At 34.3% G+C, this 13,195-nt stretch overlaps 1 protein-coding gene and 1 pseudogene across 1 annotated transcript; both read left to right on the top strand.

Annotated features, from left to right (window-relative positions):
* Nucleotides 1-1,791: 1,791 nt before the first annotated feature.
* Nucleotides 1,792-3,580, top strand: LOC120257351 (annotated as a pseudogene).
* A 1,796-nt stretch (nucleotides 3,581-5,376) lies between these two features.
* On the top strand, nucleotides 5,377-11,573 carry LOC120257350 (eukaryotic translation initiation factor 2A). The gene is made up of 14 exons (XM_039264834.1): nucleotides 5,377-5,495; nucleotides 6,704-6,852; nucleotides 6,966-7,320; nucleotides 7,402-7,588; nucleotides 7,668-7,902; nucleotides 7,995-8,063; nucleotides 8,143-8,244; nucleotides 8,430-8,470; nucleotides 9,205-9,338; nucleotides 9,412-9,475; nucleotides 9,561-9,657; nucleotides 9,726-9,838; nucleotides 11,122-11,147; nucleotides 11,253-11,573. Exons 2-14 carry the CDS (start codon nucleotides 6,822-6,824, stop codon nucleotides 11,341-11,343), a joined length of 1,545 nt encoding a protein of 514 aa, XP_039120768.1. The 5' UTR covers nucleotides 5,377-5,495; nucleotides 6,704-6,821; the 3' UTR covers nucleotides 11,344-11,573.
* Nucleotides 11,574-13,195: the final 1,622 nt, after the last annotated feature.

The following is a 13,195-nucleotide window of genomic DNA, read 5'->3' on the forward strand; positions in this document are numbered from 1 at the left end:
ATGGAAAATCTAAGGGTTTAGTCTAGGTTTCAAACAATGAATACAATGAAAATACTGAAAGAAATACATACTAAAAACTCTCTGATAAAGGCTCTACCTTACTCAAGAGGATATGGGGGAGTAAATTTCGGCGTTGGTTCACCTCAATTGATAGGTCTGGGAAATAGTTTCCATATTTTTGAGGGTTCTCGTAGGCATGAAGAAGCAAAGTAGGAAAAGGAAAGGAGAAGGAAAAGAAAAGGATTTTGATATTAACTCTCGGTCTGTCGGGTGTTAGTTAAAGCTGGTATCTGGATGCTACAGTACCAGACAGAATCAATGCAAAAACTACAGGAATAGGGTGGTTTAACTACACAGTAATGGGTCTACATAAAAATTTTCTTTCTTTTTCTAAATTACTCTATTGTCCTCTAACATAGGAATGTGAACAGAAAACCAAATGACCGATTGTCCCCTATTTTTGGCGTGGATTTTCGCATATAACCCACTGTGCAATCCATAGAAAATCTATTAACGCAGAATCGACCATTTTACCCTAACTGCATTCACAGTAAATAAGAGAGATCCTAGGTCCAAATTTGGACCGGTACAACATAGTGATGTATCTTATAATTTAGTAAAAAGCTTTGAAAATAATTTATAAATATTTTACCTTTTTCGTTTTACAATGTAAATTAAGATTTTATCTGTAAAAAGTTACATTTTAAATAATGTTTGGAATTTATAGACATGAGATAAAGATATATTATAATGAGATGTATTATTACTCCCACTTTTGTGTGTGATATATCACTACAAAAATAAAAATAAATAAAAATAAAAATAATATAGAAAAAGCTCGGTGAATTGTTCAACTCGATCCCATCCTATGCCCTAGGGCCGTCGCTGCTGCTCGCGTTCTCTTCGTGTCGTCTCCAAACCTCCGAATAAGCCTCAGGTTTGATTCTTTTATAGTTTTCTTGTTTCGAATCAATCTTAGCAATCCCTCATGGCATGATCTATCTCATCCCATTCCTTGCATTGTGATTTCATTTCTATTTTTCTTTTGATTTTATACCTTCCGAATCTTGAATTTTCTTCTGGAATGTGATATGAAACATTTCAAATGGAACAATTATGGAATTTTTGAAGGGAGAGCTTATTTAGGATCTAGGGTTTAGGGGTTTAGGGGACAGTGTGTTTTTGCCTGGATTCATGGAAGTTGTAGGTTATTTGTGAAATCTTGTGGTGCTTCCTTGTTTGTTTTATCGATCTCAGCCCTCCCATGTCATGTAATTTCGTTTCTATTTTTCTCTGTTTTTAGATCTATTTTGTTAAATTTCTCAGGCTGATGTTGTTTTATTTCTTTACTTTTCCTTCTGATTTTTAGACCTACTTGTTGAATTTCATATGTTGATGCTGTATTGTGGAATATGATCTTCAAACTATTTTAAATGTAAAAAGATGACATTTTTTTTTTATGCAAAAGCTTATTGAGGATTTCTTTGTTGAATGCTAGGGTTGAGGTGTTGGGACAATGATTTTTTCTGGATTCATATGTTAATTCTAATTTTTCAGAATTACTTGGGTGTTCACTTGTTCATTATTATGTACATATCTCAATATCTCAACGGTTTGAATTTGTAATGCTTTAGTAATTTTACTTGCAATTATATGGATTGTCATGTGAAGTGCTTTAATTCAGTTTCACTATTCATTCTCAGTCCCTTTGTTGTTGACAATGAGGAGGAATTTCTTTTTATTTGTTCTTCTTGTCTGGTAAAGCAGTGTTGTTGTTCGGTGTTAAGGTTAATGGCACTACGAGGTGTTTGACAGCTTCAAAAGCTGGTGGTGCAGCTATTGTGATTGGGGAGGAAGCAGCAGAGGGATCAGGTACCTTTTCATTTTGACTTTATGGCTCTAATATTTATTTGATTTTTGTTTAGACACTGTTAAGTGAGTGAAAGATGTATGCAATTAAATTTGTTGAAGTGTGGGATGTTGAAGCTGTATATATTAACTGATAATTTTTATATGGTACGGTTAGCCTAGTTTTCAGGTCAAGATGATCTTTAGTTTTTCTCTTTATTATATGTATTTCTCTCTGACGTAAATTTTAACTCTTGATCATGTTTGAATTTATTTGTTACTTTGCTATGTATTTGATTTTTTCAACATTTAAATATTTTTGAAGTATACTCAAGACATTGTGTACTAGCAATCTTATGAACACACAATTTTATTATATTTACTGCTTTGCATGTAATTGCTGAATTCCTAGAAATAAATTCAATGGGCTAGACCATAGTGCATCTGAATAGAAAGTCCTGCTGGAGATGGAAAGAAGGTGGAGATAAGCAAATAAATTGTATTTTTGTGGTTTGCAAGTGGAAAAAGAGTTCAGGGAAATGAATTTATGGATTGAAGGGATATGACAGTCAACCTCTGGTTTTATTAGGGTTTAGTAAGGACTGAATTGGAACTTAAAGCCAATGTTGCAAGAATCAGATTGATCATTATTCTTATGCATGACTTGTCACATCTATGTCCAGATACAATTATATTATTTTTATGTTTCTATTTTCTTTTTAACTCAGTTTTATTGTGAGATTTTTCTTTTATCTTAACGCTTTTGATTGTTGGCCAACATCCCTAATGGTTGTTGATTGGCATATAAATAATAGGGCCTTTATGGAATCGAATCTGCCTCACTTTAAAGGAGAAAAATCCTCAGCTAGATGTGGTCACAGAACTTATTCGTAGCCAGCATCCTCATTTGAAAGCCGCTTTTATAGTGAGTATATTAGCTTGCTCTGATGTTTTCTATTACACTGCCAATTTATCATCAGTTTGTCGCTCCTAAATAGTTAGTTCTACTTGTGGTGATAGAAGAATTAATAACTTTTCTGAACATTACAAAGTTTGCAAGTCTTGATCAATGCCATTGCTATTGCCACTGCCACTGCTACTGCTGCGTACATTGAATGCTGGCAAAAACAAATATTTTTATCCTTATCTTTATGTTGAACCCTCTCAGTATGTTATTTTCTAAAAATACCTTGGTTGCACTGTTCATCTCCATAAATTTGAGTATGTAAACCCAAAAGAAAAACTTTGTTGGTTTATAATATAAGTGCTACATGTATGTATATAGGCAAAAAGTCATCTTTCTGCCCTCTTCATGACCCTAACTTTATCATGATAGTATAAAGTCAAAAATGTTAGTACAGATCAGTAAATAATTGTAGTGTTGCTATTTTCTTTTGTTCCAACATTGTACCTAACCTTCTCCCTTTGATTTTATATTTACATGAGGTGAATGATTGTTGATTCCTAGATCATATGAGCCAAACTCTATCATGATAAATATAAAGCCTAGTAATTGTTAAAGGAAAAAACCATCCCACTCTGGTGTTGTTAAATGCAGAGAATCACAATCAGCGAGTTGTTTGTGTGGAAGAATCTGACCTCGGAGGAGATTCTTGCTCCATGCAACCAGGCTAAGAAACGCGTGGGAAGGAAAAGTGATCAAACTAAGGACAAGACACGTCACTAACACCCTAGTGTTCAGGGTACATGGACAACAGCCCTCAAGTTCTAAAATGGTGAGCCCCTCATGATGCATGCTTATGCTCTTTGCTATCAACTTTTTGATATAAGACACAATTTATCCCTGCCATTGTGTTTCACGTATGCCACTGAAAAATTCTACACTTTGTATGTTTATGAATTAGGTTTTTGCAACGTTGATTTGAGCTGCAGCGTAGGGAAAAACCTTAACATGTTTTTATTTTTGTGGTGCAACAGGCAAAAGGTTCGTCACACAGGAAAGCTATGTTCAAATATTTGTAGGCTGTGGTTATTGTTTTTGTAAGTTAGTTCTGACTGTAATATCATTTTCACGAATGAACTTGATGTGTTTTCTCCTCAGGCACCCTCAATCCCAAGTGGCAAAAACTCTTAATCGTAATGTTTTAAATTGTTGTTTGGCATTCGGGGGTATAATTTTGTTGATAATTAGATATAAGATTTGATTATTTGAGAGTTATTTAGCTCACTGAAAAATTCTCTTCCAAAGCATATTAACTCTCATGGTGGCAAAAATGTCTTCTGAAACTTATTCCATGGTACTCAAATCAAATCAAATCTCCAATTGAAGGTATTTGTTCATTTCCTTTCTTTAAAAATATTTTCAAAATATACAGGATTTCAAATATGTATGTTTTTAAAAAACATGTGAATCCTTAACTTGGTCACATCAATAACTTAACAAAATTATGAAAACACTCCAATTTGATGGTCTCTTCTCCTTTTATTGTCACTTTGTGGCAGTTTTTATTTTTGTTCGGATCATTGTATACATCTAACTTTGTGGTTAAAATGTAAACCATACAATTTTATTGAATAAAATGTGGGTGAGGGATTAATAAAACACCAATTCTCTTTATATTTGTAGACGTGGAATGTGTAAATGTAGGAATACAAATTGTTTGATAAGTGGAACTTTATCAGTACAAGTTTGACCTCTCGTTACCAAAATCCTAATAAATATCCTTCCGGATTGCATTAAGCCCTTGTAATTTTAACTTGGTTGTTTTGAATTTGTATTTATTTAGCAATTTAGATAACCTGGGGCTTACTGTGAAAATCTCTATATTTTTATTCAGAAAAATCCCGTCCGAAAAACTCTTTAAAAATAGCGGTTTCCTTGAGATAAGCCTGCTAATAATTATATTTACCCAAACTATGTTTAAGGTTCATATTAAGGATCAAATTAACGCTTAAAAAAGTTTGTATATATATATTATATACAAATGATAATAAATCATTGTCCCGTGTATCTGACTTCAGACTTATCAAACTCATCTCCTACTCCAATTTTTTATCTATATATTTTCTTTTACTATATAAATACATCAAATATATTATATTTTAATAATATATATATTTTATTTAATATAAATAATTTCCTAACATTATAGATGTATATATATAATATTTAAATTATATATTGCTTTTATATTTTCTTTTTACTATATAAATACATCAAATATATTATATTTTTAATAATATATATTTTTATTTAATATAAATAATTTTTCTAACATTATAGATGTATATATATAATATTTACATTATATATTGCTTTGACGGGGGAAGAGATTCCCCATCCACAGCCTCGGCCCGACTGGGATTTATATCCCCATCTCAGTCTCAATCTCATTCTCTAAATTTTAGCTTGGTTCAGGCTCCCATCGGGATGGGAATCCCGTTCTTCGAGCCGGGTAAATTGACAACCCTAGCATCCTGTATCCACCTGCACCAAGTCTGAGCCAGACCCGAAACCCGCTAAATCCAAATCCGACCCGTTAACACATCCCACACTGTGAAGAGTCTTCACCAAACCCGAAACCCGTTAATCCAAGCCCTACTACACCTTTCCGTCACTCGATTCATTCTTGTTCTCTCTCCTTCGCTAGCTCGCTGCTTCAAGAGCAGTGCTTGGAACATTGCTGGTAGGGTTTTTGATCTGATTCTTTGTTTGATTTCTCCGTTTTGGATCAGTAATTTGATGCAAATTGGACTGGTGGATTGAATTCCTTTTGCTTCATTTTGTTTGCTCTCTTTTGATGCTATGCTCTTGATGGTTGATATCGGATTTCAGTGAAAAAGATGATATTGATGTCTTCGTTTGATTCTGTGCATGGATTTGGAAACGCAGTTTCTCTTTCTTTTATTGCTTAGCATGTTGATTATGCTTTGTAGAGGCAGAACAAGAGATTGTGGGTGTTTTCTAGCCTTTTTTTAAATGGTGGTACATAACAATTTCAACAATTATAAATTGAGACGCCACAAATTTCTTCTGGTGAAGCTTTTAGCTAAAGTATACTCACTGGAAATTACTTGTCTAAGTTTGATTTGGAGGTTTCTTGTTGTGTCTTGAGGACTTCTGCAGAGGAGAGTTACTAGGCAAGATCAAGTCCTCTTTTTGTAGATTAAACTAAGATTTGAGAGATGTTATTATGTCGCTGTCGACAATTTGATGATAATGCACTCCTCCCAAATACAAAATTATGTATTTGGAATGATAAAAAAATTGTCTTTGCCGTGTCCTTTTGCATGTGTGGTGGTGCAAGTATATTTGCTCTTCTCTCTGTTTGAATGAGAAAATTGATGACCTTAATATCTTTTATGCATGTAACAATCAAGTGGATAAGTTATCTTGACCAATGTCTTGAAGTAGCCGATGTTGTCCATGTTTACTGTTCTTTTTTGGCATTTAGGAAAATCCTTTTCTGTGTGCTTTGATGTTTTGAACTCATAGGATAATTGCGATTGGATTTCCAGCTTTGTTTATTGTTCTAAAAACTTTCATGTCATTCCAGAAGATGTTTATATCTATGTTAGAAACATTAATTGTTACATAACATTTTTCCTTGCTTAAAATTAGCCACCTGCTTTCTCATTCTACTTCCTGTTAAAAACCTTGACAATAATACCATGTTGTAGTGTTTGCAAGCTTTTGATTGGGGTCATAGTTTGATGTTTAAGTTTTGCATATGTATTGTTGTTTGTGATTCTTGCCTATATGCAAATCTTTCTACAGTGGACTAGAGGCACTGCTAGAAGAGCATCACAGAACTCATGAGGCTAGCTGCATGCCTTAAAATCCTATTTTTCCAATGCTTGCATGTTAAGGCTTCATTTAACATTGTCTTATTAGGGAGCTGAAATATCGGACACGTTGGAAGGCTTCTCAAGGAGAAAGGGAAGAGCGCTTGTTTGCCAAGGAGAAAAACTTTATCTGAGGCTGCTTAAACTGTTGCATACCTTTTGTCAACATGAATAATTCACCACTTTTGGAGATTCTATGTACTTCTCTCTCTCTCTCACACACACACACGCACAGACACGCTTGCACGCATACACACACACATATAACTTATTCAATGGCATATTTATTTTTTTCTTTATGCCTTCCTCAGTTCGTGAGCCTGAAGGATTCTCAATTTGGAATGGACCTCCATTTAGTGATGGTGAACCAAATGTCAAACTTGCGAGAGTGCCCTGCACTGCTGCAAAATACAGTGAAAATGGATCCAGGCTTATGGTGATCAAGAACTCCTCTACAGTTAGCATTTATGATTGTCACAGTTTGACAGAAACCAAATCCTTTGAGTTCCCATCTCTTCTTGCTGCCACCATTTCCCCACTTGGTACCTATCTGCAAACATTTCAGAAATTCTCTTCGCCACAAGAAAAAAATGTTGTGTTGTGGGATATACAGACTGGTTCTCCCGTTTATCAACTATCCCAAAAGAATATGTCTAAAACTACTTGGTATATTTTTATGCCTGAAGTAAAATGTTGCAAGATGACTATGAAATGCTCTACCTAATTGTTGGTATCTTAAATTTTCAGGCCTTCATTGCAATTTAATTCTGATGAGTCTGTTGTCTGTCGAATGGCAACAAATGAGATACAATTCTTTGATGCTATTGATTTTTCAAAGGGAGTGGTTTATAGGTTGAGGATACCTGGTGTGTTTGCGATTGAACTTTCTAGGGTTCCTGGGTCTCATATTGCAGCATTTGTTCCTGAATCAAAGGTTGGTTGTCCCATGGAATTTAGGCAATGGATTTGAGGAACTTACCTTTGATATGAGTCATCATCGATTTTTTTTTCAGGGTATTCCTGCTAGTGTTCAGATTTTTTCTTGCAATAAGGATTCACAGTCTTCGCCTGTTGCCCGCCGGAGTTTTTTCAGATGCTCAACTGTGCAATTGCATTGGAATTATGGGTCTAATGGTCTCTTAATTGTTGCCCAATCTGATGTGGATAAAACCAACAAGAGTTACTACGGTGAATCCAAGCTAAATTACTTGACAACTGATGGAAGCTATGAAGGACTTGTGGATCTACGTATGCTCTTCATCCCAAATCTCTAAATTTGATAATTCCCAATTGACACAGTGTTTGTAATAACATGCTAACATAGCAACAGAAAATAACAGGAAAAGAAGGGCCTGTTCATGATGTGCAATGGTCATCATCAGGATTGGAGTTTGCTGTAGTCTATGGATGTATCCTCATCTTACAATTTTGGATCAATTTCTTTTCTTTTTTGGCTGTTTTCTCTATTTTTTCCTTCACTTTCCTCAGTCATGCCTGCAAAAGCAACAATATATGACAGGCGATGCAAACCTATACTTGAGCTCGGTACTGGCCCGTACAACACAATCAGATGGAATCCTAAAGGAAAATGTATCCTTTTAATGCCGTAAGATTGTTTATCTTTAGCACTTATAAATCATGGTTATCAGTTGAGGTAGTTTTTTTAGCACTTTATTAAGGGATTTATTGTCAGGTTCATCGCCACCATATGGAAATTAGGATGTATGTGCCTTTTCCCTATGTCATATTTGTGTCCTTGATTTTTTGTTATACAGTTCTATGCTTAGCAGGTTTTGGTAACTTGCCTGGCGATATGGTACGTTAATTGTTATTATAACTGGACAAGGGACAGTGATGTATTTAATTCAATATTTGGTTGATTGTGCTGATTAATAAAATTTTACTTGGTCTTTGGTCATGTACTTTGCATGGAATTTTTCAAGTTAATTGATTCTTCCTCCTTTTGCACTCATAGATGCAGCACAGAGAGACGTGTGCCTGCATTAATCTTCAAATGTTAGATTTGTTGTCATGCAAGCAATAGGTTCAGTTTCTTTGTGTTGTGGGAAGATCAGGAATAATCTGTCATAGTCATACCGCTAACACTATTTGTACTTGATTTCCATTCCTTATAGTTTATGCTGTTTACTCCAATTTACTTCTTCACTAAATAATGTTTTAAAAAAATGTCATAATTATTCTCTTAAATGTCTAGATTTATTCCTATTCAACTTGCTTATCTAATGTGGTTTTGCGCATGACAAATACTCATAGTGGCTCAAGTTCGTTGCCATTTATCCCTTTAAGATCTGATAACTGCCTGGTTTCCAGTTATATACTTAACCCACCATGAAAATTCTCTTTAAATTCTCCCTGTTTGTCTTGTTCTAGCTTTGATCCTTTCTTGTGTTTTCTCCCTAATCTCTGTTTTCTTGGTTCATAATTTGAAAATTTATTTAACAAGAGATGTCCGTCTGAACTTGGGATAAACTTGAACACCATTGCATTTGTCTATTTTGTCATATTCGTTGGGGTGTCTTTGTTCTTTAGGCATTCTGGGATTATTCAGAAAAAAAATTGCTTGGAACAACAAGGGCAGAATGGTCTGTGACCAGTGAGTGGTCTCCTGATGGGCGCTTTTTCATGACTGCTACAACAGCACCAAGGCTACAAATAGACAATGGGTATGTGGATTGCAATTCTTCCATCCTTCAATTTTAGTCTTATGTCTGACATTAATGTGCTCTCCCTCTGAAGGATAAAGATTTTCCACCACAATGGTTCGTTGTATTTCAAGAAAATGTTTGATAAATTGTACCAGGTCTTTCCTTGTTGCCATTTCTCTTTTTAGTTTTTACTATGTCAATGCAACTTCTCTTTTTGACTGACATCCATTATTCACGCAGGTGGATTGGAAGCCTGAAGCACCTGAAAAGTTTGGTGATATCACTGATCTTGCCAAGTCTGTCAGCAGTTTAAACATCGATGAAGGAAAAAAGCAAGGTTGTTTGCATATGATATGAGCTATAGCCACACTCATCTTTTGTTCATTCATCTATTCACTTTTGCAGGACAAGATCCCAAATTATCACAACCCACCAACAATAATTCAACACCTCCTTCTCAAAAACCTGCTGCATATCGACCTCCTCATGCTAAGAGTGCTGCTGCAGTTCAGGAACAGGTATGTTTTTTATATAGAGGTGTTTGGTTGCCACCCTCCTACTCAAGTTCCGTAGTTCTCATGTTTAATTCCCCATAAACTCCGGTTCCTAAGAGTTCTGAAATTGAGCCACTTCCCCATTTGGACTGTAGGATCAACCATCTTGAACTCGTTGGTACCTAGCGAATTCCAACTGGTGTTCAGTGGAGGTTGAGGTTGGGTAGATTGGGTTAAGAATTATTTTTTTATTTTTTATTTTTATTTTTTGACAAACCACCATCTAGGATTTGGTTGGAGGTAATCACTTCCAAATTTAATCTTTATACATCATCTCCCGCAACATACTGCAAAGTTGCTTCATGCAAAACAAACACCAAATGCTCAAAACTCTTTAATTCCCTTGACTGAATTCATAGAAAGCGACTATCCCCTAGATACCTACGCCACGGTATTTCATGATTGAAGTTAAATCAATTTGAAAAAGACCTAAAGTCAAAGATTTATCAATAGGTAATGTTGCTCCAATACCTAACCAAAGAGCTACTGCGGTACCGATCAAAAAAACTGTTGTAGCTACTGGACGACGAAATGGATTAGCACCGAAACTCAACTTCCTCTAGTTTGGCCCACTTATGAGACTGCCATTTCATCCCATGCTCTATGGGTTATGTATAAACTCACACCTAGAGAATTTATAGCAATCTATATTGGTGGTTAGCTTCCGGTTGTGTTAGCATTATGGTTTGTGCATTCTGTTTGTTATTAAGGGATTTTGGATGATATTGGTTTGGGAAAGGATTTTGTTATTTAGTGAATATGCTGATCGCAGAACTATTTGAACAGTTATCAAATATACATGCTTCAACTTTCAAAGAAAGTAGCCTTGGCAGTGTTTTTAGTGCTTCGACAGATCAACAAATCTTTAAGTATTCTCCTTGCATTTTGATGTCCAATGTAATGCAACTCTGAGAAGGAATAATGTGAATTAGTTGTTGTTTGCTAACAAATATCATTTTGAGCCTACAGACGTAATAGATTAATTGAACATATGTCTTCACGTACATGGATTTCAGCATGACAATTCACTCATACAATTACTGTTTGTGCAACCTGCGCAAGATCAAAGTTATTCAGTGATTTCACCACTAATCTCAAATGAAACTACTTAATGACCATGTGGATTAAATTGATGATTTGCTTGTTCATTTTTTAATTTCTTAAAATTATTATTCTTGTATCTTCTACAATAAGAAGTTTCTGGTTAATTTTGTGTGAAAAATTGATTCTTGTACTTGTAATTGCAGCTTTTTGGGGGGAGGGCATCTACTGAGTGAGTTTTGTTGCCTTGACTTCCACCTTGTGTTTCTACCAATAAGGCAATAACAATCTTAGCAAGCAACTAATTTACTCTTAAAATGTTCCTTACTGAGTGCAGAGAATTGAGCAAGAATGCACTGAGAAACAAGAAGCGCAGAGAGAAGCGGAAAGAGAAAGCTGCAGGAGGATCGACTGCTTCCGATGAATAGGTGATCTGAGATTCGATATTTTTGCTTCCTGATCCAAAGGATTTGCATGTGTGAAACTCATTTTAAAGCAAAATCAGCACTTGTGTTCAAGGGACTATTATCATCCGTTTGATTTGCTTTCCAACTCATTTATATGTTAGATCAGGCTATTATAGAAGTTCATGTCAAAGTTATGTAAAGTTATGTATTAAATTTTATTTTTCAAGTATGATCCCAAAGTTAATACTGTATGTGTGAATTTAACTAGTTTTGGAAATGTCAGTTTTTGTTTGACAGTGGGATATTTTACATTAAAAAATAAACAATGAACTCATATGAAATTCATCTTTTTATTTTTCATCCTCTCTGGTTGTTGAAGATGTTAACAGCATGTAAATGAAAAACGTATCAATTTCACTTAGCAGTGACGTCCGTTTAAAACATCTCAGATATGCTTATTTTCTCAGTTTATTCCATGTGCAAATAGTTTGTTTTGATCCTTCAAAAATTTGAAACCTATGTTTTTTCATACAGACCATGTTGTTGAAACATTTCTGAAAAACAGGTAAATTAAATATTTATTTTTATAAGGAAATAAAAACAAGCCCCAAAGATTAGTTTGAATTTATATCGCATTTAAATATATATATATAATAATAGCATGGCAAGTGTATAGAAATGTAGAGCGCGCGTTTTAGCTGATTTAGCAATCGCTAGAAATTTAATATATAGCAGGGTTATATGTCACCGGGCAATTAGTGACATGTCATACATACACCAAACTTTCATGAGCTGCATTAGTAGTTTATAACTCTATAATAATAAATTCAATTATCATATAATCCTAAAAGAATCGAGAATTTAACTCCTCTCATAAGAGACCCACTGGTACCCAATAAACTGTGTTTAAACATTGCTCTACACTATTGGGCCCAATGAACAATTAGTCGTCAATGAACTGTCACTTTGAAACTTTGGTTTAGCACCGGGCCCACTGAAATATTATTCACATCTTTATTTTACATAATAATTTTAATGAAATAGCTCATTAATAATCGTTAGTCGGCCGTCTTGTCATAGTATCTTTTGTTCACGATTCTTATACTATGTCTTATATCATGCATATACATCGTATATGCACCCATATGCGGCTCTAGTTCTGACTCGTGTTTTGGTCTTGTATATTCGTATAGCGACATCGTCATTATTAATATATATATATATATATATATATATATCATTAGCTATCAATGTGTGGAGTGTGGTGTGATCACTAGCACAATGTTGGTTCGCGCATGATTAAGAACCATAGCGAAAAGGCCGTGTGTGTGGACTTTTACGCTAAGCTTACTTAACTGAGCTGTCACTTTGAAACTTTCTTTTATTTTATTTTATTAATATAAATATTTACATTTGCATGTTGATTAAGATTAGTATTAGAATGCATAAATTGTGTGTGTGTGTATATAATATATTACGCAAGAATATTTTCAACAATGAATTTATTATTAAAAATAACTCAAATATGATGAGTATGTGTTTAGTAATATAAATATGTGTTTATTAAATAATTTAAATCTATAAAATTATTTAAATTATTTAATTAAGGGAGAATGCAGGTAAAATTCATTAAAGCTCCTTAAGAGAAATTCATGTCAAGATAATGTGTTAGGTTTTGGTTTGACCCAACTTTAGCATATAAAATCCATGTGCCACTTTGGCATAATGGATGATGAACAACTGCACCTCTTTAAGTCAGTCTCTTCCCTTCAAGATCACATGTTTGCATTAATAAACAATAATAACTCTTTAGGAAAAATAAAATAAAATAAAATAAAATATATACCTTCACTGGTGTTAACCTAACCCTAAG

Source organism: Dioscorea cayenensis, unplaced genomic scaffold, assembly GCF_009730915.1.
Source record: "Dioscorea cayenensis subsp. rotundata cultivar TDr96_F1 unplaced genomic scaffold, TDr96_F1_v2_PseudoChromosome.rev07_lg8_w22 25.fasta BLBR01002032.1, whole genome shotgun sequence".
NCBI lineage: Eukaryota > Viridiplantae > Streptophyta > Magnoliopsida > Dioscoreales > Dioscoreaceae > Dioscorea > Dioscorea cayenensis.

Bases quoted from the DNA above. Each gene is read 5' to 3' on its own strand.
- LOC120257350 (XM_039264834.1), top strand. From the start codon at position 6,822: ATGAATAATTCACCACTTTTGGAGATTCTAT. The intron at 7,589-7,667 runs GTTGGTTGTCCC...TTTTTTTTTCAG, and splicing joins CATTTGTTCCTGAATCAAAG to GGTATTCCTGCTAGTGTTCA. The intron at 8,064-8,142 runs GTATCCTCATCT...CACTTTCCTCAG, and splicing joins GTTTGCTGTAGTCTATGGAT to TCATGCCTGCAAAAGCAACA.